The sequence below is a fragment of the Dermacentor variabilis genome, chromosome 1 (genome assembly GCF_050947875.1).
Source record: "Dermacentor variabilis isolate Ectoservices chromosome 1, ASM5094787v1, whole genome shotgun sequence".
Taxonomy (NCBI): domain Eukaryota; kingdom Metazoa; phylum Arthropoda; class Arachnida; order Ixodida; family Ixodidae; genus Dermacentor; species Dermacentor variabilis.
The window spans coordinates 49,049,294-49,075,569 of record NC_134568.1 but is presented as its reverse complement, the minus strand read 5'-3'; the positions used below and the strand labels follow the sequence as shown (position 1 = coordinate 49,075,569).

At 46.8% G+C, this 26,276-nt stretch overlaps 1 protein-coding gene across 4 annotated transcripts in view; it reads left to right on the top strand.

The window, feature by feature from the left end:
• Positions 1–26,276, top strand: part of LOC142577340 (SH2 domain-containing protein 4A-like) — a 419,980-nt gene that overhangs the window by 373,472 nt on the left and 20,232 nt on the right. For 2 of the 4 annotated variants that reach the window (XM_075687094.1, XM_075687091.1), the window contains one exon: positions 24,092–24,286. In XM_075687094.1, the coding sequence (XP_075543209.1) occupies positions 24,100–24,286 (187 nt within the window). In that variant the 5' untranslated portion in view covers positions 24,092–24,099. Of the gene's footprint in view, positions 1–2,863; positions 3,222–3,561; positions 3,596–24,091; positions 24,287–26,276 lie in introns of those variants that run through there. The other 2 variants (XM_075687093.1, XM_075687092.1) reach the window with 2 other exon arrangements.

The window sequence follows — 26,276 nt, the reverse complement described above, 5'->3', positions numbered from 1 at the left end:
GGATCGAGGGTTCACTACTACACCGCCGCGTCTTCGCCAGCCTGGCGGCCCCGTCACGATGCGAATGCAGTTGACTGAGCCCCTCTCCCACCCCCACCCGACTGTGGATGTCCCTCCCAGCGAGTTGCGTGGCCAATTTTCGCGCGTCAGGAATTTCCGAGAACGATCCAAGTGCTCAGATGTTGCATGATAGTCCCCTTCAAAGATTGTGATGCTGCCCACGTTAGCTGAAACGGAGGACGTCTGTGAAAGGTGTAGCGTCAGGGACAACACAGCTTTGAACTCACAATCGGAAGCATCACTGGAGTTTCATCTGGGCGTCTGTCATCGCAACAGATGAATTGTTATCGGCTCGGTTGCTGCTGCAATACATGATTATGCGGAAGACGACACAAAGGATAAAACTGGAGACGGGGTAATTTATACTCGACACGCACGCAGAATACATTATAGCGACCTGTACGGGGGTTACTTGTTGGCGGTCACCTGCCGGCTACTGAATTCCTTATAGAGGGCAGAACTGCGACTCTGCAGTGGCATTACCAGAACGAGTAGGCAATAATTAAGTTAAACTGCTGTCGCGGCGCCATCAACTACCCTTTAGAGCCATGTCATGTGAGCAGCATCATTGGTGATGTGCACATATCATTTTGTGTCCACGTTCTGCGTCTTAAGTTTATATACGGAGCTCGAAATAAGTGACATGTGTATGTCATTCAGTCGGCTGGTTTCTGTTTTCCGCTCGTTCGATATTGCACCGTTGCCTCGAGTAATTGTATTATCGGTTGATATCTTTTGGCCGGTTATTTCACAAAACAGATATCTTGCACCGAGATAGGTAGCAGTGAAAAAAAGTGAGCCGGTGCTGGCCAAGTCCAACTAATTAATTCAGCGGCAGTTGCCGGGCCTTAAATAGTCAAAATCAAGCAGGAAGGCTACACTTCAGCGTTACCGAACTTCTTAATATCTCGCACTTGCTAACAATTAAAAAAAAGGAAAAGAAAAACCCGCAACCCAAGATTCAAAATGCACTGCGACGTTAAAATTAGAGCCGATATTTATTTTTCGTAGCCAAATCTGCTTATGTGCCCATAGTCTAATTTTGCTGCTTTGTGAGGTAACAAGCTTTTTCCTGTTACACCACCGGCATTGCGCAACTTTGACTTAAACGCTAAAAGCATCGCAAAAAAATGTAGTTAATTGTGTTCTGTAGTTATTTCTCTACTTATATAATTGATAGCCTAAATCAAATGAGTTTTCAACGCAATATTTGTAATCACTGCAGTTACTTTTTTTCCCTATAACATGTACAAGACTGCCCTGAACACTTCCAAAGTAGATTTCTTTTATCAACTGATGGGGGGGGGGGGCGCTTTTTGTTTATAACATATTTCTGCCGAGTCGGAAACCGCATGTTTCAGGTAACAACGACATGCAGCTTTTCATGTCACAATGACGGTCATATGCGTCACTATATGATTTTGTTTTTATATGCATAAATAACGTTACACATATGCAGTGATCTTTATTATTACTTTATTATTATTATTATTATTATTATTATTATTATTATTATTATTATTATTATTATTATTATTATTATTATTATTATTATTATTGACATGAATATAGCATGAAGGGATGTTGTTATCAGCCAGGTTACTGTTTTGCAACGTGGATGAAGGGAAAAAGTGCAATATGGGCCTCACTAAAATTAGGATTGGACAAGGCAGCTGATCTTTTGGCTTCTATATTAAGGTATCGAAGGCGTTTTCAGAAGATGGTAAGTGCATGCCTCTTTGAAACCTTGTCACTGACTCTCCGTTTTATTTCGACCCACAAACCATGCACAGATCACTTATTAGAATTTAAACACGAGACCACAGCGGAGGGTTTAACACTCCACATGAAACTTCTCTCAAGTGAGCGCACTGCAAAAGAAGGGGAAAAAAAAAACCAGAAAAACAGGGAGGAAGGCGTCTTTGCTGTCGACAAATGAGCCCAGGCAGGCTTAATCTTAGGCCGATGTCATTATGTATGTTAGCGTCTTGAGGAAACATTTTACTGACGCGGCCCCCTCCAGCGCCAGCGTGTGACCCTAATAACGCTTCGCTCTCCAGCGCACTCGTTTCAGGTTCCGAAATCAGCATCCACGGTAAGGGAAGTTGGCCGTTGAAGAAAGAAGAAAAATAATAACCCTGACAATGTCCTCCGAAATCTCAGCGTGACCACGCATATTCGTTCGGTTCGCACACGCACGCTAGTATAGCAAAGCGCACTGTCGCCGATGCATGTCGCGACAACGGAGCCACTGGTCGCACTCGCGATTATTTCCGGGACGTTCCGGTCCGATTGTAAGATGCCCATTGTGCGCTCGGGCACACATGCATCGGAGCGGCCGCCGGACCGATGCACGCATGCGTGCCAGACGAAGGAACATCGTGTCCTCGCTGCGCGCTTGGAACGGACGACCGCTATCAGCAGCCGAGAGGGCGACGGGCATTTCCTAGCACTTTCCCCTCGGCGGAGAGAAAGAAGATGGGGAGGAAGGGAGCGTCCGGCAAGAGGAACGGCGGAAGAGAGATGTAGTGGGAGCAAAAAAGTGTACACTGTAAATACTACTCTAAACTGACCAGAGCGAATGTCAAACCCACCAGAAAAGTGCTTTTGCAGAAATTTTCAAAACACGGCCGTTATTCACCATATGTGGCTTTAGTCTAAAAAAGGAAATCCGAAGCTTTCTTTTTGATACAGAGCTTTATTCGCAGCCACATGATGGCGCTACGAGTCTCTTTACAGACTACGGTGGAGAGAGCGTTGCACCGAACCGAGGAGGCTGAGCTGGGCGTCTCTTTCCACTAGACGGGCGCGCCTCGTGCCCTCCGCGCTTCGCTCGACTCGCTGGGTTAGATGCGCTAGGAGAGGTTGAGCGGCAGCGGCGGTACGCGGAGCTGTCTCCCAGCAGCAGACGAGAAGGGAGCGGCGGCGTGCAGCCAACTCTGCGTGGGTCTGTGTGTGTGCCGCTGACTGCTGCGCGTAGCAGTCAGCAGTCTCCGTCCGGTCTGGCGCGTGCCTGTGCTGCCACAGTGTTTTGTGGGCCACGAGCTTCCCGAAGACGGCCGTGTCGCGGACAGCTTGGAAATCCGCTCGTCGGTGCCGCCAAGGAACGTGCTTTTACATGTTGTCGTTATAGCATCGTCGCGAGCCGCACCACCGGCACCGTAAGTTTTTCTTCCTTTTCGGTCTCGTCATTCCTATCTGCATCGAACAGTTTATTGTTTGATCGTCCGCTACAGTTTGCTTGCACTCGCAGGTGTAGAATGTGGCGGCGGTTGCGCTGTTCTAGGAGCGGTTCTAGAGCAGGGCCGCCGCTGCCACGGAAACGATGAGTCAAATGCACCGCCGAAGGCTCCGCGCGGAGCATGCGTAGTGGTGACGGAGATGGCTGGCACAAATTCGATGGTAGCAGGTACGACGGCGCACAGCTAGAAGCCGCTGACCGCTCTCTCGCCACTCCACTCGGACACTCATCGGATGAGTCACGTATGGATCTGAACACGAGGATTGCTTCATGCGATGCCGTGGCGCTGGGCAGGTACCTTGATAACTTCATCCGCTCCTGATACGGTCTCGGAGAGTCGGAACGGGCAACTGCCGTTATACTTATTAGGATATATATATATATATATATATATATATATATATATATATATATATAAATCAATGCTCCTGCTGAAAACAAATTACTGACGGCCAGCCAGATGGGTGTTGTTAATTTATGATCGACACGCAAAATTTCATCCCGTCGTCGTGACCTTGTCATGAGCGACACACGGATAATTCACGCGCCTTGCCGTGACTCGAGGACTACTGCTGGAAGCGAAGCGGAGTAAGTACGCGTGGTACGCGGGCTTTCACGAAGGCGTCGCAGACGTCAAAGTAGTGCGCGTCCGTCTTGCTCAGGTCTCCGCAGCGCGTGCTCGTCGCCCATTCAAGCGAAGGAAACGCCGCTCTTGTTGACGAGCTCGCGTGTCCGAGACGAGTCGCACCGCGAAAATAACTTAACAAAACAAAAAAGTCGAGCTGGAAAACTTTTCGGAGAGGGGCCGAACCCACCACAGCACTGTCGGCGGCATCCGTGGAATGCGCGCGTCCGCAGAGAGAGCCGGTGGCTGCATTCTTCGCGCGGCGGTACTTCGCTTTTAGTTCCTCTTCTCTGCTCCCTTCTCTACTATTCCATTATTTAGCTCCCGTCTCCGCTGGGGTATGCAAGGCGCCTCGCCGCGCGTTTACGTTCGCTGATCCCCCTTCGGCGCGTTTTTTATTTATTCGACCGACCGTGTTCCTCCACTTGATGGCTTTTTTTCGGGCGCTGTGCCACTCGTAGGCTTGTACGTACGTGGCAGTGTTCGCTGCATATCATATTGACCGCAAATGAAGACGGGGACAGAGGGAGAGAACACATAAACAGCACGGGCTTGTTTATGTGTTCTCTCCCTCTGTCCCCATCTTTATTTGCGGTCAATATAATATGCAGTGAACACCTACTAGGCCAAAGTGAAGTTCTTCTGTGGCAGTGTTCGTTTCTTCTCAGTTTCATAGTCGGACCTCTATTAAACGTCGCGCGCGCTGCGGGTATTGATAGGCGTAAACAAGGGCTTTCAGCTTACGACGCTACCTCTAGTACGAGCGCGTGGCATTTTGGCCCAGCTGCTATGAATTCGCTGTGCGCGTCATTCAGTTGGCGCAAACATTTCGCTGCGAATCGGTGACGCGCTGTGTATCGTCGTTTCACATTTTATTTCATGTCATTGGTTTTTGTCGTGTTCTCGTTACGAAAGCTGTGTATTTTATCTCCCTGTCTAAAGAGCTGCATGTGCCATAGGTTGCGACATTCGAGTACGCTTCTGAGGTCGCTCGTGGCAGATTGTTTTGCGAGTGTCAAAGCCCACTGTTGACGAACAGCAAAATTGAAGTCGTGTAATTGTGAAGAGACCCCAGCGCTGCTGCGCCAAATAGTAGTCATTATAAAGAAGCCGTGGGTCTGGCCACTATTACTGTTTTGAATAAGTAACCTAATCAAGCGAGGATCGAAGCGCTCCCACGTTGATCGCTTTATTTGAATATGGCGCGCTCCTTAGCGCCTGGCTGATTTGCCAGTTAATTCGACGACGTGCGTGCGTTGTCGCTCTTGCATCGCAAGGGGTGCGCGACACGGTTAATGGGCATTTTGAACAAACCATTTATCGCAGGCGAGCTTCCTGTTGGGACAATGGGTACCCAGTCACTTAAACTAAAACCGACGCTCCATGAACACACGTCTAGCTGTCTGCCTTCCTCGTGGTCTTCGTGCGCGCTCTTTTCGTTTTCAGCCACTGTTGTGCTATACCCAGCTGAAGACTCGACGTATGAAAGAGACTTGTGAGGCTGGCAGCTGGTTACAACAGCATTGTTCAAAAATCAAGTAAAACGCTCACAAAACGTGATCGCTGACAGGATCGATTGATGATCATGTAACTACTTATTCTGGCTCATAATAACCTGTAGTACCTGCTCTGAATGCCGCCGCATCTTAGCATATCATACGAAGACAGCTACGGGACACCACTTGTATATTTATATATATATATATATATTATTAGATTGGAATGCAGAAGGCAGCACGTGATAAAGTAACGGTCTTCTCATGTAAAAGAAAGCCTTCTTTCGTTTCTAAAACACAGAAAGGAAGACATGGGCGTGATATGCTGGCACGGTGATGCTACATCATGAATTATCATGTCAAATCGCGCTGCTCGAAACGCATTTCACTGGTGCTTTGCGTCGTCTGTGACGACGACACAACGGTATATAAACAACATATACACTTTCATCAAGGCTAACGGTAAGAGTATGTTTAAACCACTTCCATACAGGTATTACGCAATTACTTGCGTTGTAATATTAAAGATTCGAGGCAATTAATGCGCACTCTAATGCACAAGGGGCGCTCGAGGATGCATCATATCCTCGCAACTTCATGCACAAGGTATTTATTTGCCGGTAGGCATTCGCGGGTGCACCTTGTCAGCTAGCCACTGCATGACCACCTCGAGGTTGCGGGTTCGATCCCGACCGCGGCAGCCGTATTTCGATCAAGGCGAAAGAACGCTCGTGTACTGAGACTTCGATGTACGTTAAGGAACCCCAGGTAGCGAAAATTAATCCGGAGTTCGCCACGACCGCGCGCCTCATAATCAAATCGTGGTTGTGGCACGTAAAACCACAGAATTATAGCGTCTTCATGCCTTCCATAGGTATAGCTCAAACTTCATGCGTCCGTCTTTTGACGGACGCATGACCTGTGCGCGGGTCAAATTGGCGCTGCCCGCAACCATGGAATCGCATAAACAGCCCAATAACATCGTTGTCTTTGAATGCCTTGCGTCGCGTTATCTCAGCAGCGTCCGGTTTATCTGTTCGTAGTGGAGACTGACCGTCATTTTACAACGTCAACATATGAGTTGACGAAATATGCTTTCCTTTTTCTTTTCATTGCATGTCGTGTGTGAATAGGCGGTGTAATGCTAATTTCCGCTCAATTGAAGATTTGTAATTGCGCCTGAAACAACGAATCATTTCCCGTTCCTCTGTTCTTCATATATTACGATGGGCGCTGCAGAGGTGGTGCGAGTACTTAGGTGCCAGTATTCGTTGTCGGCGCTCCATGAATACTGTGGTTGTCATAACTGCCGTGTCAACGCCTGCTGAGTCACGTTGAGTCAAAAGGAAGAGCTGTTCGCGATGTTTAGACGCCGATGAGCGCTTCCTCTCGGCGTATATTCATTTGACTCAGCCCTAGAGGCGGGAAACTGCCTTCTCGGCTCGCTGGCGCTTATTTGTGCGCTCTGCATCCGTCGTTGCGTGTCTTGAGGCAGCATTTACGTCCGTCGTTTGGGTCGTCCAAGCCGTCGGGGGGTTGTAGCCTTGCTATTCGGTAAGTGTGAGCGTTGCGAATGTTACGAAATTTTCTGTTCGATCGAAACAAATAATTAAAAGAAGAATTGGACCAGCCCGTAGAGCTAGTGTTCTGAAAAACGTTCACTGAAGACGGATGCCATGGATATATATATATACATCAGCTTCGTTTACGCGAGACACACCAGATGCACATCATGCATCTGGTGTGTCTCGCGTAAACGAAGCTGATTATTTAATTAAATAAGGAAGCTCTACTTTGCAGAAGTGTCGGATTCTCACGATTCGCTCATTTTTCGTCTCATACTAAATATGTAAATGCTAAATTATCTTCCCTTAATTCGTAGATTATAATAATTGCTGTGCTTCAGCAGTTGAGCTCAGTCTTGGCGCCATTATTTTGTGACGGTAATTATTTGCACCTGCCAGCCACTTCGCAGGCGCAGCGCATAGGAAACGGGACAGAATCGAAGTGAAAGAGTCGTTATACTAACTATACCGCCCTCCCTCGTTCGCAAATCTACAGAGTTCCTCACGTAACTTGAGCACGGCACTAACCTCGGACATATCTGACGAGGACTAAGCTAATGGAACATTGCCCATAGTCATCTTGTGAAAGAAATTTTCTTTTGTATAATCAAAATATGACCAGGATGATGAACGAAACATTGCTTGCGGGGTGGTACGTTTTTTTTTTTTCTTCTAACGTTTGTCTTATATAATCAGCGAAAACGGAATCCGCGAAACTTGAATTTCGTGGCTTTCTTTTCGGCCCACACGCGAACGTGGGGTAGTTTCTTGAAAAAAATATTTAGTGCTCCAAATCGATCCAGATCTAAGTGTTCAAAGTGTATATATAGAAAATATTCGCCTTTAAATCGAGGCTTAATAAGGGTTCGCTCATTGAGTAATGAGATTAATAAAAGTACATTCGGTTACGGTGTACGTACATCAAAGGCACGATTTGGCTGTGACACACGCCGTACCGCGGAGTGCAGTGCACTAATTTAGACCAGCAGGTGTTGTTTAACGCGCAACGAAAGCTGTGGGCGCAACTGTTTTTTTGCGTTCCGCGCCCATCGAAATGCGGCGGCCGCTGCTTCCAATCGAACCCGCGACATCCTGCACCACAGCAGAATGCCATAGCCACCATATGCCGCGGTAGTTGAGTACAACATTCTGCAGGTTTAAGTCCCGCGACTCCCGTGGGGCTTCCTGTGCGTTTCCTTCCGTGTTGGGTCCATAACCGTAGTGATAGTATGTCTGTAGCCCATTCATACCCCTTGTGATCCGTGGTTCTGATTTTGTTCCCAGCATGTTATTTTCTACAAACTACGAAATAGAATTGTGGCTAGATTAGCGTAAAAAAGGATTTAAAAAGAAAATTAGCGCATTCTGACGCACGTCCTGCGGTTATCACAAGACTTGGATTAATTCGTTCATTTCGGTTCATCCCCCCCACCCCACTTTTTTTGCCAGTTTGTGTTTCAGGAAGCCTGGCTGCTCTGCAGTTTGACATGCGGAGCTGAACGCCGAATTCATATTTTTAGAGTGCGCGAATAAAGAGGAAACGCATAAGCAAGAGATGCATTTTTCGCAGCGTAAATGTTTCGACACTATAGCGACTTTTTTTCGAGACATTTCGACCACTCAGTGTGACCGATACTGGCCCTCAGTCATGGCTCTCGGTGGACGAAAATGTCGCCAAGTAGAACAATGAAACCGGCGCGGGACCCACTCTACGGGGTATGCGAATATTTCAATTATTTACGTAGAAATTTTAATTTAATTTAATATTCAAGATTTCAAATACGAATTGGATGCTTCTTTCGGATACAAACTTGGTATTCGCTTAGGTTTTGCTATTTGATTTCTTGAAATGCTCGGTAATGTGTGCATGAACGCTACTACAACGATTATTGAGCTTGTCCGCTATTAAAGAGGGCCCACATACGGTCTATGGGCTGCTTGTGGGGTACCCATCGTTGCAAGCCAACCGAAAGATGAGGCGACCTTTTCATGATTTGCTAATTTACGAGCTAGGTGCTCGGTTTAATGGGCTTTCGAGTATCATTGCCTGTATTAATTCAAGTAAATATATCACTTTCTTTCCTCCACCTTTTCCATTCACTGTTCCATTCAGTTTCATTCTATACATTTAGAAGCAGCTAAAATCAATTTTCTGTATTCAATTCTACATTCGAAGCACGTGTTTGTTTCCGAATATTTGTATTGGATTCGAAAATTTGCTCTATTCGAACACTCCGAATAATTTCTGACAAAGTTTGTCGTGGCGGTAGGGTCCAATGAGTGTAGCCCAAGACCCGTATTCTGTGACGTTGTCCATTCTTTCTTCCCTTCGTAATTGGTTCATATTCAGCCGGAATCGTCCAGTCGGCACCCCCATAGCTGCATTTTTGCATAGTCTCTCTTTCCGGTCCTGTCCAACCACCACGCGCCTCTAAAGACTCGGGACGTCGTAGTAGCATTCCAAATCCATGACTCTTTAGGGTACTCCAGTCTTATCCTGTATGCGATGGCACCGCGTGCTGTTAACGTCATCAGTTACAGCTTCCCATGTAGTCACGTGGTCTAATCGCAATTCCTTATAAGGCTAGTGGGCTTCTCTTCGAGGACTTCAAGGCCGCTCGCATGACGAAGTCCTTCTTTTCTATTTTTCGTCGTTTTCGTTCTTTTTTGTCACAGTCATCACTGGGTGCTACGCGCCCTTTCCTGTGTGCGGTGCGTTTGGCACGTGTTGGCTTGATTTTGGGACTTGATTTTGTCCGAGTGGTCTCTTCAGACTGGCGTCGAAGGATTTGAAGGAGCTGTAGGCAGGAGTGCCTCCGTGATTGGTTGTTGCATAATTGGAGTGCCGCGCCACGTCGACTCTTTCTTCGATGGCGCGAGCTTTATAGTCCGGGCGTGCGGTGGCATAGCCTCCGAGATTCTGCGAATAGCGTAGTTCTCTTCACAGCTACATCTTGGTGCGCGGACACTTCGCGTCGTTCACTCGATCGGCAATGCGTTGGCGGCCGTTTGTTGGCACGCTTTGTCACCTTTGACAAAAACAAACAAAATTTGTCGGCACAGTTCGGTTTGACGGACGCCAGACTTCACGAGGTCGTTCGTATATGCGTGAGAAATGCCATATGCAGATTTGTTCCTGCTGCAGGTATGTACATTTGCTGAGCGTTTTTTTTTTTTCTCGCCTGAGAGCATTCAAAGTAACCTGTGGACGGTTTGGTGTGGTTCTTTAAAAGAATGCGGTCACTGCCGCAATGTTGTCTCTTACTGAGAAAGCGTCTCCTTTGGAATAAATGCCGCTCCTCTCGTTTGATAATTAACTGCTACATTTATGTTTTTGGTTCATGTAAAGATTTATGAATTCAGCACCTTTCAAATTAGTATGGTTGCCGTGGTCGCGTGAGTTGAAATATAAGACGAGGTATGATGTTTGAATGTATGCATCACTTATTTGTATTCGGGCGTGTGCCGATCGACTTGTATATACTGAAAAAAAAATAATTTTTTTTTTGAACCTGGACTCGTAAGATGCATATTGCTAAATGGTTTTTTTTTTAAAGGGATTGCTCTCTAATAGCGATATGCGTAAATCGGTAGTTCAACATGGCATTCTAGAGCAGGGGTACTTCGTGGCTATGTATTACGCCTTCTTGCTGCTTACGCAGTGACGCATTAACTCTGTAGTAAATCCTCTGTAGGCCAGCAGTGGCGTAGCCAATATTTTATTTCAGGAAGGCTTTTTCACAACACCGCCTACATTCGTTGCAAGGCACACAATAGCAGACATAATGTCTGGAAGGCTTTCGACCCCGACGCTCCACCTCTGCCTACACCATTGGCGCGGCGAGAGCAGGTCCCGTTAATACGAAATGACCCGAAGTTACGTTTGAGCCATAAAATAACGTCACCGTAAACCTTGTTCAAACCCGTTTATTATTACAATAATTTTCTTCGCTTGTGAAAATGGTTCGTCAAGAACCATTTTCACCCACCAGAACTTCCCCACCCGAATGGGCACTTCAATCACCAAGGGACTTCATGCCGGATCTCACCTTCGTCAAGGGGGTGGGGCCGACCTCGTGGAGTAACCTGCACGAGAACTTGGGTAACGATCACTTCATCCTGGCCATCTCCTTCGAGGTGTCGAACAGCCCCCACCCCCTCCCCGCCGCGAATTTAGGGTCACGGGTTGGGACCTCTTTCGCAAAATCTGGAAGGGAAAGACGGCGGATCACTAACGAATGGTCGTCGCAACTGAAAAGGGACGTCGAGTCCGCCACCAAGACGGTCCATACGGGCCTCAAGGTGGACAGGATGGACAGTCGTCTCGCCCACCTCCTCGAGGCCAAGGCTGCTCTGCTGGGCAGGTGGAACGGGCAACGGCTCAATCGTAGACTCCGTAAGAGGATAGCTGAACTCAATCGCACCATTGAGGAACACTGTCGCGCGCTCGCTAAGCAACAGTGGGACGAGATTTGTAATTCGGTCGACGGGCATATGCGCGCGGGAGGCAAGTGGAACCTTCTGAAGCAGCTCCTAGACGAATCGGCCTCCAAGTCCGACCAGAGACTAGCTATGGCTAAGGTTTTTCACGAAGCCAAACGGGAGGGCTCCACGGTGGAGGACATTATCCCGTCGTTGGCCGACAGCTACGTGTACCCACGGACCTCTCGGGTGACGCGGATTACACCCCGCTACCGGGGCCTCCAGAGGGAAGACCTGGACCCTCCTTTCTCTAAAAACGAGGTTAGGGAAGCACTTTTTAACCTTAATGCCGATCAGTCCCAGGACCGCACGGCATTTCGAACAGGCTGCTTTGCAATCTGGACGAAGAGGCTATTGCCACGTTAACGGACGAGATCAGTCGCGTGTGGGGGACTCGGGTGACGTCCCGGACGAATGGAAGCTCGCGTCGGTAGTTCTCATTGCAAAGCCACGTCAGACCCCTAAACAACCTCCGACCAATCTCGCTCACTTCGTGCATGGGAAAGGTCGCGGAACGTGTCTTTCACAACCGGATATCAAGGTACATCGAGGAACGCGAACTCTTCCCCTACAACACCGTGGGCTTTCGCCCGTTCCTGTCAACTCGGGACGTTATGAAACTCATTAAACACCACATCATCGATAGGGACTCAAGAGATGTCAGGGATATCCTAGCGCTGGATGTTGAAAAGCCTTCGATAACATTTCGCATAGGCACGTCCTCGATTCCGTTTCGGACATGGGCCTTGGGTCCAAGTTTCACGGGTTCGTCAGTTCGTTCCTTCGGGGCAGGCACGCCATTCTCAAGGTGGGCGAGGTAAAGTCTGATTCATTCGAGCTGGGGAAGTTCTCCAGAGGGTGTTGGCTGGGGCAAGGGGCATCCCTCAGGGGTCGGCCATCTCGCCGCTTTCCTTCAACGTCACCATACCCGGCCTCTCCGCGCGTCTCTCCGAGGTAGACGGCGTTAATCACTCTTTCCGCCGACATCACGGTGTGGTGCAACGGCGGCAGTGAAGGCCAAGTCGAGGAATCGCTACAGGCGGCTCTGAGCTGCACGGAGGAATTCTTGGTGGGCACGGGGCTCCGGCTCTCCCCGTCCAAGTCCGAACTCCTTTTGTATCGACCGTCAAGGAGGGGGTGCATCCCCAAAGGGCAGGTCCCTCTCGGGAAGGTCGACATCTCCATTCGCACAGCCATCGGGCAGGTCATTCCCAGGGTGACGGTCATCCGCATTCTCGGTATATGCTGATCGAGGCATACGGCAGTAACGGACAAACGATCGCTCGTATCGCCACCAAAACGGACATGGTCAGGCGCGGAGGATTGGGGGAGAGCAACCTCATTAGGTTGTACCACGCCTTCCTAACGAGTCACATGACGTACGTGGCCGCCGCGCATCGCTGGCACGGCTACGAGAGGGCAAAGCTCGGAGCGCTGATGCGCAAGAGCATCAAAAAGGTGCTCGGCATTCCCATGGGAGCCAGCACGAAGAAGCTCATGCAGCTGGGAGTCCACAACACCCTCGACGAGGTTGTCGAGGCACAGCAGACGGCCCAGGTTGTCAGGCTCTCTTCCTCGCCTGCGAGGCGGCGGATCCTGGAGGCGTTGGACTGCAACCCCACTGCCGTCAGAGAAAGGCGGTACGCGGGGACGCGGGAGGCCGTCACAGTCTCGCCATTCCCGCGCAACGTGCACCCACAACACAATGTAGACAGACGCCGGGCCAGGGCGGCCGCACTTCTCGGATCCGTCGCCGACGATACACGATCGGTCGCATTCGTCGACGCCGCCCAATACGGTTCGTCCGACCGGTTCGTGGCAGCCGTGGTAGATCACAGGGGCAACCTCCTTAACGCCGCGTCGGTGCGGGGCTCGTCCCCGGCACTGACGGAGCAGGTCGCGGTGGCCGTCGCCCTCCGGGACGGGAGCAGACCGCAGGTCTACACGGATTCCCGGGTGGCGGTCAGGGCCTTCGCGAAGGGTTCAGTCTCGAGGGAGGCGGCCGCCCTGCTTTGCGGCAGGCGCATCGCCCCCCACGTCGTCATTTGGTTCCCGGCCCACATGGGGCCTCGTCGTTCTCAACGCCAACGAACTGGCCCGCGCGGGCGGGGCTCCACAAGGACTCGCTCCACACGTTCAACGAGACTACAAAACACTATCAGCTCGGCAGGAGGGTCTAACCCCCGCCCCACTCGAAGCTCTCCAGACCTCAGTCTTCCACTCTTCGCGACCCTTCGGGCAGACCAGGTCCTGTCCCAGCCTAGCCAGGGTCAGCAGGTACGCGGACTTGTTCGAGCCTGAATGTCCGAACTGCGGAGATCCCCCCTGCACTTTAGAAGACATGCTCTGGCGGTGTTCCTCGTTAGGAAACCACGATCTGCTCACCACGGAAGGAGAGTGGGAGGAGGCGCTCAAGATCTCCAACCTCGCCGCTCATTCCAGAGGGCCCGCGGCGCGGCGGTCAGGCACGGCCTGCCCGTCCTGACGTGGGAGCGGCCCGCGGCGGCTCCTCCCTCGTCGCTCCTCAGGACCTGAAGAAAATTCATTGCCTGCCTGCCTGCGAAAATGGTTCTCTCGCCACCTTGAAGAAATCTCGTGGTGAAATACCTCACACAGAATTAGGAAAAAAATGTTTTGATAATTACGAAATTGGTCTTTGTTATTATTATATGGTGCTTAGTGGATGATGCCTTTAATTGGCGCCGGCTACTCCTTTTGACACAGATATACGAAAAAAAGAAAGAATTAGCTTAAAAGCATTAAAACTATATGTTAACTCCAAACCGCAATAACACAAAGTCCAGTCACATAAGTACATTAATACCCCACTAAAACTGAAAGTCGCCTCAGAAACACAGCAACACAATTAGTCTTGTGTGACGGTCATCTGTGCAGTTTTGAGAGCAGTTTCCGATTTACGCACATGCGCCTGAGAATAAATCAAGCGAGGGAGCGGGCTAGAAAACCTCAGCGATGCGAGTACATGCGCGGACTCGTGAATGCATGGTCGTAACTGATCTCAGAGAACTATAATATGCTTGAAGCAGTTATTGCGCGTCAACATGATTGCAAGTATCGCCTTTTCTGACGTTGCCGTGGAACGGTCTACCGTCGCCGTTACGTCGCGGCCATTAAAGTTGGTCAAGCACAACTCTTTTCACCGATCGTTGGAATCGCTGTGTGCTCCGACTGACGCTTTATATCCAGCCTCGCAAGTTCGAAGTGAACGCTTCTGGTCGATCACGGGACACTTTTGCGCGTTGATTGAATTCTCTCGCTTGAGCTCCTGACGGGTTTGATGTGAAATGCTTACGAATCGAATAGTTCTTGTCATTCGAGTGGAGGACTTGTTATTCAATATTTTTTAGTGATACGCTATAGTAGCCGAATTAGCGGGTGTGTAAACTGTAATTACATTGAAGCCTGCACGGTGCAAATACCGAAGCAAGTCGCTTTTCAGTGGTCAGCCCCAAAGCACGGGAGTTAGGCGAATGTGTTCACTCCGCTCTTATTCTCTGCAACTCATTTTGAACGACATTAACGCTTTAGCTGCGTCGCATCCCCATTTCTGTCGTACGGCAGTACCGTACTCCTATGCCTTGTACATGCCACATTTTTCCCGACGGGGGTGTTTTACGGTACGGTCAGCCACTTCTTCCGCACGGTGAAGTGACATGGTCACAAGCTAAACCGAAAGCTTTCTCCCAAGTGTTAACCTTAGAATAAGGTGGGACAATAGGGAAGGAGAATTTGGAATTTTGCTTCCAACCTCTCCTCTTCCAATGAGAGCGTATTCCCGTCTTCATTGATCTTAACTTGACGCACAGTTCTCGCCTCTGAATAAAGCTGACAAGTTAACAGCACGTGCGAGAAGTCATCTGTTTCACTAAAAGCACGTGATAATTGAGCGCGCCCTTTCTTATGTAGCCTATATTTTCGATGTTGCAGAAACTCTACCATATGCGCGCATAAAAGGATGACATTTATGTTTTAAAACTTGTAAGGTATTTTAACTCGATGCTCAAGTTTGTCTTGAAGTACGTCGGACCTGGCGTCATCGTCATGACACAAAGCAAAATTGGCTATGGTCATGTAGCAGCAGTAAGGCTAGGTAAGGTGCAGCTGCTCATAAAAATAAATAAATGAATAAATAAATAAACGAGATTGCTGCACGCTTTCTTTTTCTGCGCTCGCGCGTGACAGCCGCAGCAGCGATCGAGCAACGGAGCGAGCCGATGTATCATGACGTCATGATGCATCCAACACCTGGGTATCGAAACAAATTCATAGTAAATTATTTTGGGCGCGCAGGCGGCAGCCGGTATTTTTTGCAGGGTTTAGAGGGATTGGTCATAGAATAAAGAGTTTGGTCTATCACTTGATGAAAAAAAAAAGTGTCGCAAATGTTATGTCAGTACTCCTTTATTTTAAACTTGCGATTCGACATAGCCTGCTGCGCATTGGCTTAGTTGTAATTGGCGTAGCGCCACTATGCGCACTTGGTCTCTCTCAGCCGTATACCCGTGCCTACATTATCGTACCGGCACGTGTTCGAAACATTTTCGTAGCAACGGCGATAGCTGGGCGCTCTTGGCGCGGTGGGACTCGTGCATTGGGATGGTGACGCAAAACTGCGTGCGTCTATTAGTCAGGTCGTCTCATGGTCGACGATGCCGACGCTCGGCACAGCCGCATCACCTTGCTCACCTTGCTCCGTGTACGTGCTTGCGCGCAAACTAAAAGCAGACGACACTGAGCGTGAATTTGGTGGCGGAAGTGATCGGTAGATGGCACCACAAAGCACGGCGCGCGCAAGGAGGTCAATTGCGGGCGGGGGATTTACGGGGCTCTATTTACTGAGTGCTTAGCTGTATGGAGGGGCTTTAGCTGTAGCGTTCCAGTCATTTATCGATGACTACCAGGGAGAATATACTGAAACACTATGGGGAATGGCAATTATGCAGCTTCCTGAATAGGCGCCCATAACACGTCATGTGCCGTGAAGCGCATCGCGCCAATTTTAAGTTTTAGGCGGATAGGCGCTGCTATGCGGTCTTAAAGATTGTGCCACACCGTCGTGACCATTCGTTTATCTGTTCGGAAAGTTCCTGCCAGCGCAAGTGGCGGGAGCACAGTGCAATGTTCCCGCCGCTTTCATGCCCGGAACGCCATAGAACACGCATGCAATTTTCTTTGTTTTATTTACCCTAAAGGCCCATCGGGCATTTCGTAGAGGTACAACGAAAATTTTTGGTACAATAAATACCCAAAATTTCATCAGCTCAACGCTTATCACGCGGGTGCTAGAATGTTTTGTTCAGTATGTCAGTCGACACAACCTAAAGAAAATTCGCGTAAGAGCAGGGTCGATGTGTGTTGTGTAGAGAAGTGGTCTGTCGCCAGAGCCCAACGCGCGTTTTCGGGGCTTGTTATCTCGTGCGCTTCGGTCACTGGCCTTTATTAGTACCAAGTTAATTTATTTAGTACATACTGCGGACGAATTAAGGTCCAAGCAGGGGAGGAAGTACAATATCGTCAACGCATACGTGAATCATTTAAAAAAATTTCAAATGAATAAAACGATATCCACATGCCTGATACAAAAGTGCGATACAACTCCAGCACAATACAATTCACTCAGGAGGAATAATCAAATGAAAACTTATTGGTAATGCATTCCACTCGACAATCGTTTTTGTGAAAAAGGGAATATTTGCCAATATTGGTGCGTGCGAAAATCTGTTTAATAGTATGCATATGTTTGAGGTAGGATGCTCAATTGTTGTCTTTGTCGAAGACATCCTCAGATCGAATTCCCAGCTTACCGAAGTCTATTGAACGAAGCATCTTGAGCCTGGCGACCTTCCTCCTTTCTGATAGTGATTCAAAATTTGGGAGTTGCAACATACCAGCTGTGGGTAGTTGTGACGCTTATAACGATTGTATGTGAATCGAGCGAATATTTCGATGTTTTTCCTTGTTCTTTTTGACCGACGTGTGCGGGTCCCACACCGTATTCGCGTGCTCGCGATATATATATATATATATATATATATATATATATATATATATATATATATAATGTGGCTGCTTTGCTGCCTGCGAGTTTCAGTGGGCGCCATCGCAAAGAAGGTGATTCTCTTCAATACAAAGTTTTCGCTATAGCAGAAGTTGGTTGCAACTGTACTTTATCTAAAAATAAAATTTGAAGGGGCAAGAATTGCGCAGTTAACGCTTGACATTTCCACAAATCCACACACAACGATTTTTTTTGTCACATTCGCCTGTGCACTGCACACCCTCGCCACAAGTAGCCTGTCGCAAATAAACGGCGCGGCACAGAGTCCTAAGTTTTCGTGCCCCTAACTTCGTCACAAGGCTTGGCTGCAATTGTTTCAAGTCGAGACTGCTATGAAGGCTGCTTTCAGCACAAGAGCCGTAAAGTCCCTTTACTTGCACTTAATCCCGGAATTGGCTTTGTGCTACGCAGAGTGGCCGGCGCTGCCGTCCACTTGACGTTTTAGCTTAGGTCACGTGGAAACGCGCCGCGCACTTCCGCGGGAAAACCTCTGTCGGAACCCGAGCGTAATAGGCCGATCATTACCGACTATTGGCAAAAGAGGCTGCCAGTTTTCTTGGCCGACTATGAATAAGACGTAGTGCGGTCTCCGCGGCCATAGGCGGAAAGTTTTCATTTTTCCGGGGGGGCGGGGGGAGGGGCGACCAGCTTTCCGAACCCCCATATGTATGTATGTATGTATGTGTGTGTGTGTGTGTGTGTGTGTGTGTGTGTGTGTGTGTGTGTGTGTGTGTGTGTGTGTGTGTGTGTGTGTGTGTGTGTGTGTGTGTGTGTGTGTGTGTGTATATATATATATATATATATATATATATATATATATATATATATAAAGTTGCACTTGAAGAAACTTTGTGTGACCTCGAAGAATTGTTCACTGAAGTGACGGCCTTATATGAGAATTTACAAGACCTCATAGTAGGATAGTGGGAGACAGTTCAGTTTCACAGCCCTCAGTGAGTCCTCTAGCCCACCACCTAGAATCTGGCGTTTCTCGGTGGTGTAATCTTCCTTCGTGTAATTGTTGTATACTTCGCTATCACTAATACTGCTTCGCTTTTCTGGCGAAACTGCAGCCTCTCTCAGTACTTAACCCACCGTGGTTGCTTAATGGCTGTGGTGTTGGGCTACTAAGCATGAGGTCGCGGGATCGAATCCCGGCGGCCGCGGCCACATTTCGATGGGGGCGAAATGCGAACACACCCGTGTACTTAGAGTTAGGTGCACGTTAAAGAACCCCAGGTGGTCCAAATTTCCGGAGTCCCCCACTATGGAGTGCCTCATAATCAGAAAGTGGTTTTGGCACGTAAAACCCCATAATTGAATTTTTGTTCTCTCAGTACTTTTTTTTTTCTGTGAGTCCGAGTATAAGCGCTCCTGTGCATGACTGCTGTTGATTCTGAGTTCGAGTGAATCGGGCTTGGCATCATTTCAGTTACTGAGTGAATTTACAGGGTGCCCCAAGTATCATGCACCAAGACTTAGAAAAAGAGTAGTTGCATTACTTAAAGAAAACCTAATGCATATTGTTTCCAGTACAGTGGAGTAGCCGTCAGTAATTCTTTCGTTACTGAAATTTAATTCGACAACTCTTAATTAATTATAGAATTCCAGAAGTACTGTCCCAATTCTCGAAGTATCAGTGAGGCATTTGTACGCACCCCCAGGCACCCCCAAATGACAGCTAACTGCTGTGTTTTCAGCAACGTACTAATTGCACATAATTTTTTCCGACTGGCAAACAACCCTCACGAAATATGAAAAATATCACGTGACTGCGCTCCCACTAGCATCATAAAGCAGCGCCCTCAAATAAGCTGATTGAAAGCAACTGCATTACCTGTCGCAAACCCGAAGAGACAGCGCATCATCTTGATATAGTACCGAAGGAGCACCATCAGCAGGCTTTGTGGCTTTCCAGCTATTCCTTCCTCTCTACATCGTGCTTATTATCCATCTCTCGAGGCTGACTGATCACATTGGTAACAAAAGCCCCTTGATAACGCAGCTGAAGCGCCACTTTGACTACCCACGAAACACGAAAAGCAATGTAATAGGCATAGCATGTTTCAAAATCCTGGCGTGCGCACTACTTTGACAGAGTGCGCGCGCAGCTATATTTCGCGGCAGAAACTTGCTTCGGACCAAAGCCAAATTAAAGTGACGGCTTTAGTTTTTCATGAGAGTGCATACGTGCTGCAAAAACAGGTTCATGGCATAAAATAAAAGTGAAATAAACAGACTGAGAAGCGACCCACGTGTTGAGAAAAGGCAACACTGATGCATTCAAGAAAGTAAATAACCCGCTGTGGTTGCTCAGCGGCTATGGTGTTGGGCTGCTGAGCACGAGGTCGTAGGATCGAATCCCTAACACGGTGGCCGCATTTCGATAGGGGTGAAATGCGAAAACACCCGTGTACTTAGATTTAGGTGCACGTTAAAGAGCCCCAGATGGCCAAAATTTCCGGAGTTCTCCACTACGGCGTGCCTCATAATTAGAAAGTGGTGTTGGCATGTAAATGCCATAATTTAATTAAATTAAGAAAGTAAATAATCACTTCCAAATTAGCCGAATTGGCAATCGAGATGCCTGCAAAAAAATAAAAAATAAAGAAAGAACAGATTTCAGTGGGTCTTATTATCTATGAATTCATAAGCGCCATTGAACACCAGCTGCTGCTTAGAGGATGTGTTCAAATAGGTCTCCTTCTGCAGCTACGCAGTAATTATTACTCTTTATCGCATCTTCAGTGGCTTTCTTGATGACCGACGCTCGAATTCTACGGCAGACATCCGTGTGCTTAGCTTGAGCCAATCTGACATCCATCTCGATCATGTAAGCACGATCTTTCACATAATCCCAAAGACAGAAATCGAGTGGAGAGAGGTCAAGTGACCTAGCTGACCAATTTACAGGCCCATGCCTTCCAATCTATTGCACATAAAAAGTTGCATCCAGCCAGTTTTGTGTTTGGCTGCTGCTGTGTGCTAATGCTCCATCTTGCTGATACCACAGAAGTGGAAGACGTGACAGCGGAACTTCACTGAGAAACTCACCCACGCCTCCAACAAGGATTTCATTCACGTAATGCTGTCCAGTCAGTGTGTGATCGAAGAAGATGGGACTGATTATAACACCGATGTAAATTCCGTACTCCACATTGAACGACTGCTGGTACTGGTGCCAGATGCGCTTTTGCAGTGTGCATTGTAGTCACTTCAATAGTGTGCATCATGCAAATTTACCTGGGTGTTTATGTGAAAATTGGCTTAATCTGTGCACATGATGTTGCTCAAAAAGTCTGGTGACTCCTCAGCTTTTGTGGAGACCCAATTCGAGAAATCCAGAAGATTCTACAGGTCCCTGTCCTCCAATCATCGGTGCTGGTTAAGGTGGTACAGGTGAAAGGCCGTCGTTTCCAATCCTCCAAACTGATGACTTGGAAATTGGTACCTGGGCGGCCATGTCCGCATGCTAGCATGAGGGTTTGAGGCCATAAATGCTTGAACATCCGTGCGTAGGCTAGGACTCAAAGATGGAGTCATACGCCGCTGTTTCTTGGAAGCTGCTGGTTTGTCTCGGGTTTTCATAATTTATGATGATAGTCGATGCGTTTGGTCTACCGCCATACTTCCATGACCGCTATATATTTGCGGTCTTCCTCTTGCTGTCATTTGTGACTTCCAAGGCAAGGATCATGTTGCGCATTAGAGGAGGACCATCTGCGCATTACAGAAAGACATGGCGACTGGGACGAAACAAAACGCACCTTTAAACATTTACACTGACGTTATCAATTAGCTTTTGTAGTGATAGGTTTTGTGGCAAAAAAAATAACCATATATGCACTTCATCTACGCTAAGACAACAGCTATCACAGCTTGTTTCCAACTAACACCAATGGGACGTGCTACTTTGGCTGAGGTGTGGCTGATAAAGCACTAGCTTGATCACAATGTTTTACAGCGAAGCTGTATATGGCTAGCCGATTCGTTCATCTGCCTGTCTGTCACCTGTACGCTGAAAACTCCTCTGGTGCAACCCCATGCAAATGCGAAAAAAAAAAAAAAGAAAGAAATCGAAAGAAGTGCACGATTTGCTGTGCCAATAGGGACGTCGTCGCTCTTCGTCGCAACCGAGTGGGTGCGCTGCAGCTTTTCTACGGCTCCAAAAGGGGGGGGGGGGTAGCCCACATGTCACATGTACTTCTGAGGAGCAGGCAGCTTTCGATCAGCAACGCCGCGAGCAGAACCGGGAATGAGCTTGTCTATGCCGTCCCGATTCTACAGCCCAGGCACAAGAACAGGCTCGTTTATTCAAGCGCAAGCAGCAACTGCGTACCAAGGATCTGGCAGCCTACCAAGCCGTCATTTAATGAACCGTGGGGATTAACCCAGTGATAAATACCAGGGCCACACGTTTCAGCTTTGCTGTTTAACCATCCTTACGAAGTGCTTGGGTGGTGATTTTTTTTCTTTATTTCCTTCATTTCATTCTTGCTAACTCAGAAGGAGACTGTTCGAGGGCGCTACTCTATGATGCGGGTGGAAGCGCAGTCACATGGTATTTGCCATATTTTGTAGGGTTTATTTATCAGAGGGAGAAAAATTAGTGTGCAATTAGTACGCCACTGAATATGCCGCAGTTAGATGTTTTTAGCTGTGCCTACAAATGCCTCGTTGACACTTTAATTATTATGATAGTATGTCTCAAATTAGATAATTACATTTACTTAATTAAATTTCAGTTACAAAAAAGATTACTGGCGGTTACTCCACTGTACTTTACTGTACAGTACAGTGTACAATATAGTGCAGTACAGTACTGTACTGGAAACAGTATTCACTGGGTTTTCTTCGAGTAACACATTGCTTTCTTTTTAAATCTTGGTGCATGATAGTTAATTGGGACACCCTGTATATATTTACGACCTTTGCATGCAAGTGACAATGTTTTCATCCCTAATAAATGTTAATTATTAGAAGTGTATTTTTATTGAGTCGTTAGCTTTGCTTACTGGAAAGAGAAGCAATAATGAGACACATATTGTTCACACGCATTCACGCGCCATTGATAAAAGGCTCTGCTGAAGGGTCACTAAAGTCTACAGGCTTTTTTCAGGGTAAAAAAATTATGCAAAGCATTTTGAAGTGAGGTGAACATACTGCAACATATTCATTCTCTAGGCATAAGCTATCCATACCTTTAGAAATAATTGTTACTTGGCTGCCTCCTTCTCTTTAAAAATCTAGTAAACTTTGTCCTGTGTATATACTTAAACATGTTGTGTATGGGCATGGTGTTTATAGTGGAAATTTAAGACAATGTTGAAATGAGCAAATACGGATGAGGCAGCCACCGCTGGTACTTCTACTGCGCTTGCTCTCCTGTTGTCAGGATTTGCAGAAATAAAGCAAAGTATGAATTAAAATCCATGCACGTCCGCGCCAATAATTATGTAGTAAGCTATTAGCCACAATAAAATTTTAAGTGAAAAGGTTGAGGCAAGTCAAGAGAAACCTCAAATGATGTGGGTGACAAAACTCTGGCAATGACATGTTAGGTGGGAGGAGGGGGGTAGGCTTCGGTATCATTATATTTGTTATAAAGCCAAAGTACAGTTTGAAAGATTTACAATCGTAGCTGTGTGAGTAATAGCTTGCAACCAAAATAGTTGAAAACAAAAGCCAAAAGGTCCTTGAATGTTTTCCCAGTTCAGCTATGCACAAGATCTACCCCGAAATTGACCACTTATGGCCTCGTGCTCGCCAGCAAAATACAGTAGCCACTGAGCCAATATTGCAAGTAATCTACAAACTCCATGATCAATAATGCCCAAAGAAAGTTCAGCGAATCACACTTTTTCTTGCCCGGTCACATATTTTTCTTGTTTTCTTGCTTTTATTGTGTCTTTCCTTTTGCATATTTCTTTTCCCTCCTTCGAGGATTTCTTTCTTGCATGTCCTCCTCCTGCCAGATTCCTGATCAGTCCCCCTTTGTGGGCATGTTCCACAGCCGAGCGGCATCATTATCATCATCTTAATTTGTTGCTGCTTAATTACGGAGGCTCCGAGCTCATGTGCAGGAAGTTTAATGGCAGATAATATTGATGGCAGTATCTGGCTCATGTTTTTCTTCAGATTTTCATGCTGGAGGGGGAAAAGTAAATATGTGCGAAGGTGGAAAGGTGACATGCCTCCCTTTAAGGGAGGCGTGTCTACAAGGGAAGGAAGGACCTAGTGCCAAGTTTGTGTGAAAACTCACTGTGTGGATTCATGCTTCATGCAAAATCTCCAAAGCCTTAAGACGAGAGTGGGGAAGGGGTCTGTGGTCGGCACCTGGTGGTGTTGTCCTGCATGTTGTGTCCTGCATTGAATGGTATTACTCTTATAGTATCGATTTCAACTTACAGGCCAGTAAATCCTTGAAATGTTGGCTCTGACACTTTATTTTGAAAATCCAGCAATAAAAAATTTGGTGTGTTTAGGCTGCTTTTTATTAAAAATAGCCTGGCACTTATTGCTATCTTTTTGTGACTTGTGCAGGTGTCAAAATGCTCCAGCAAATCCTACGGGACATGTACATTGACCCCCAGCTGCTGGCCGAGCTGGATGATGAGCAGAAGCACATCCTCTTCTGCAAGATGCGGGAGGAGCAAGTGCGGCGTTGGGAGCAGCGTGAAAAGGAGCTTACCCTCAACAATAAGAAGAACGGCACCACTAGCAATAGCAGCAAGCCTGGTGGGTGACACTCCTTCACTTGTCAGGTTTCTTGCTGCCTATGTGCTTTTGCTGCTGTCTGCTTGCTTCATGTAGTTAGCAGTTGTGTTGGGATGCACAGATATGCAGGGTGTTCTTTTTAGCTGCATCAAAATTTGTTTTAAAGATTGCCTATGGCAGATAGCACAATTCTAACCCTTGATCTAAATTACTCTGAGGCAGTCATTACTTATATGAGAAATCAAATTGTTCAATTGAACAATTAACGCAAGTACACTAATTAACTTCTAAATTAGTTTATGCCACATATTTCAATCTACGAATTATAGCCACTGAGTTCGCACGGTGTATCCATTTGGAATGAATTCTATGGACAGCACCAGTTTTGAGATGTTAATCTTCAAAGTGTCCTTCGAAATGCATTGGTGTTCCATTATACTTTTGTGCTTCAATGCATAAAACAGCGGTTTCTTAAAAAATGTAACTGGAACGCCATGCGTTTCATCGGACACCGAAAATTAATATGTCAGAACTGGTGCTGTCCAGAGAATTCATTCCAAGTGGATACGCCGTGCGAACTCAGTGGCCATAATTTGTAGATTGAAGTATATGGCGTGAAGTAATTAAAAAGTTCATTAGTGTAAATATATTAATTATTCAGTTGAAAATTTTGATTTCTCTAAGAAGTAATGGCCACCTCATCGAGTAGTTTAGATCAAGGGTTAGAATTGCACTATCTGCCATAAGCAATCCTTAAGAAAATTGGTGCAGCTAAAAAAAAAAAAAACACCCTGTATGTATTATGACAGAGTGAAATTGACGTTCTACAAGTGACACCTCGACAATATTGCAAAGTCCATAAGTCTCCAGACACACCAATACATAAACAGGAAAAGCTTTTGCTTTTACATTTAGTTTGTCTTGGAGGTGTCTAACATTTAAGTAGTTTGAACATTGTAACACTTTAACCCTGAATCTCGAGGTGTAATCTATCTTTGTAACAGTTTGGACCAATACTGCCAAGGATGAATCCCACTTGTCCACGATGCAGTTTGTTTTACTCACCATAAACGAATCATATGCATCTGCTCATCCCGCTGCCAAGTTGGGCCACTCATTGTACAAGTTATTGTGTAGTTCACATTTGTTTTGTTGTCATGCATTGAGAGAATATTATTGAAGACCTTTATGTGTTGTGAGAAAAATGTTTTCCTCAAAATGCACTTTGTTGTTTAATGTGTGCATTGAGTACAAGGAATAAAACATAAATTTAATATTTTTAAAAATCTCGATATACTATAGGCAAGATGTTTCCAGTGGGAAAGAAATTTGGGCGCTATTGTGCAGTCCTCCAGGAAATAAGAGTTAAAGCAGCACAGGATGATTGTGCCTCACAGAGATTATGGCACCTTCATTGTCTTTGCCATGTACCAGTCTGGAGCTAATACAGGAAGTGAATTATGCTAAGTATTTGGGAAACATTTTTTTCATGGTACATGTGGTTCTCGCAGTACATGTGGCATATTTCAGTGGTAACTGTGATCCAATATTAAACATGGTGGCATGTTTCAGTGGCAACTGCGATCCAATATTAAACATATTTAAATTAAGGTGACAACTTTTGGTGGCCAAGCTTCATCAATAGCAGGCAGAATTTTTGTCATAATTGCCAATAGGATCACTGACAAACTTTCGATAATCATTGTTCAATTAATGACCTCAGCACACTATTGAAGTTTAGTAATTGAAACCAACAATGTTGAAAGCACATTCACTGAGGAGAAAATGTGTGGCAAAATACATTGGTATTTGAGCTGATCTATCTGCTCTGCAGAAGAATATAGCACAGAAAAATGTTAACTGGAACAACAACGCACTCTAGCACATTTTTACTGCGCATTTCTCTAAAAAGTGCCGCTATGCTCAGGATTTCTAGCAAGTGATTGTAATTTGCTTACTGATTGGCTTCTGTTATAGCAGTTACAACATGCCACCCCATGTTAATTAAAAA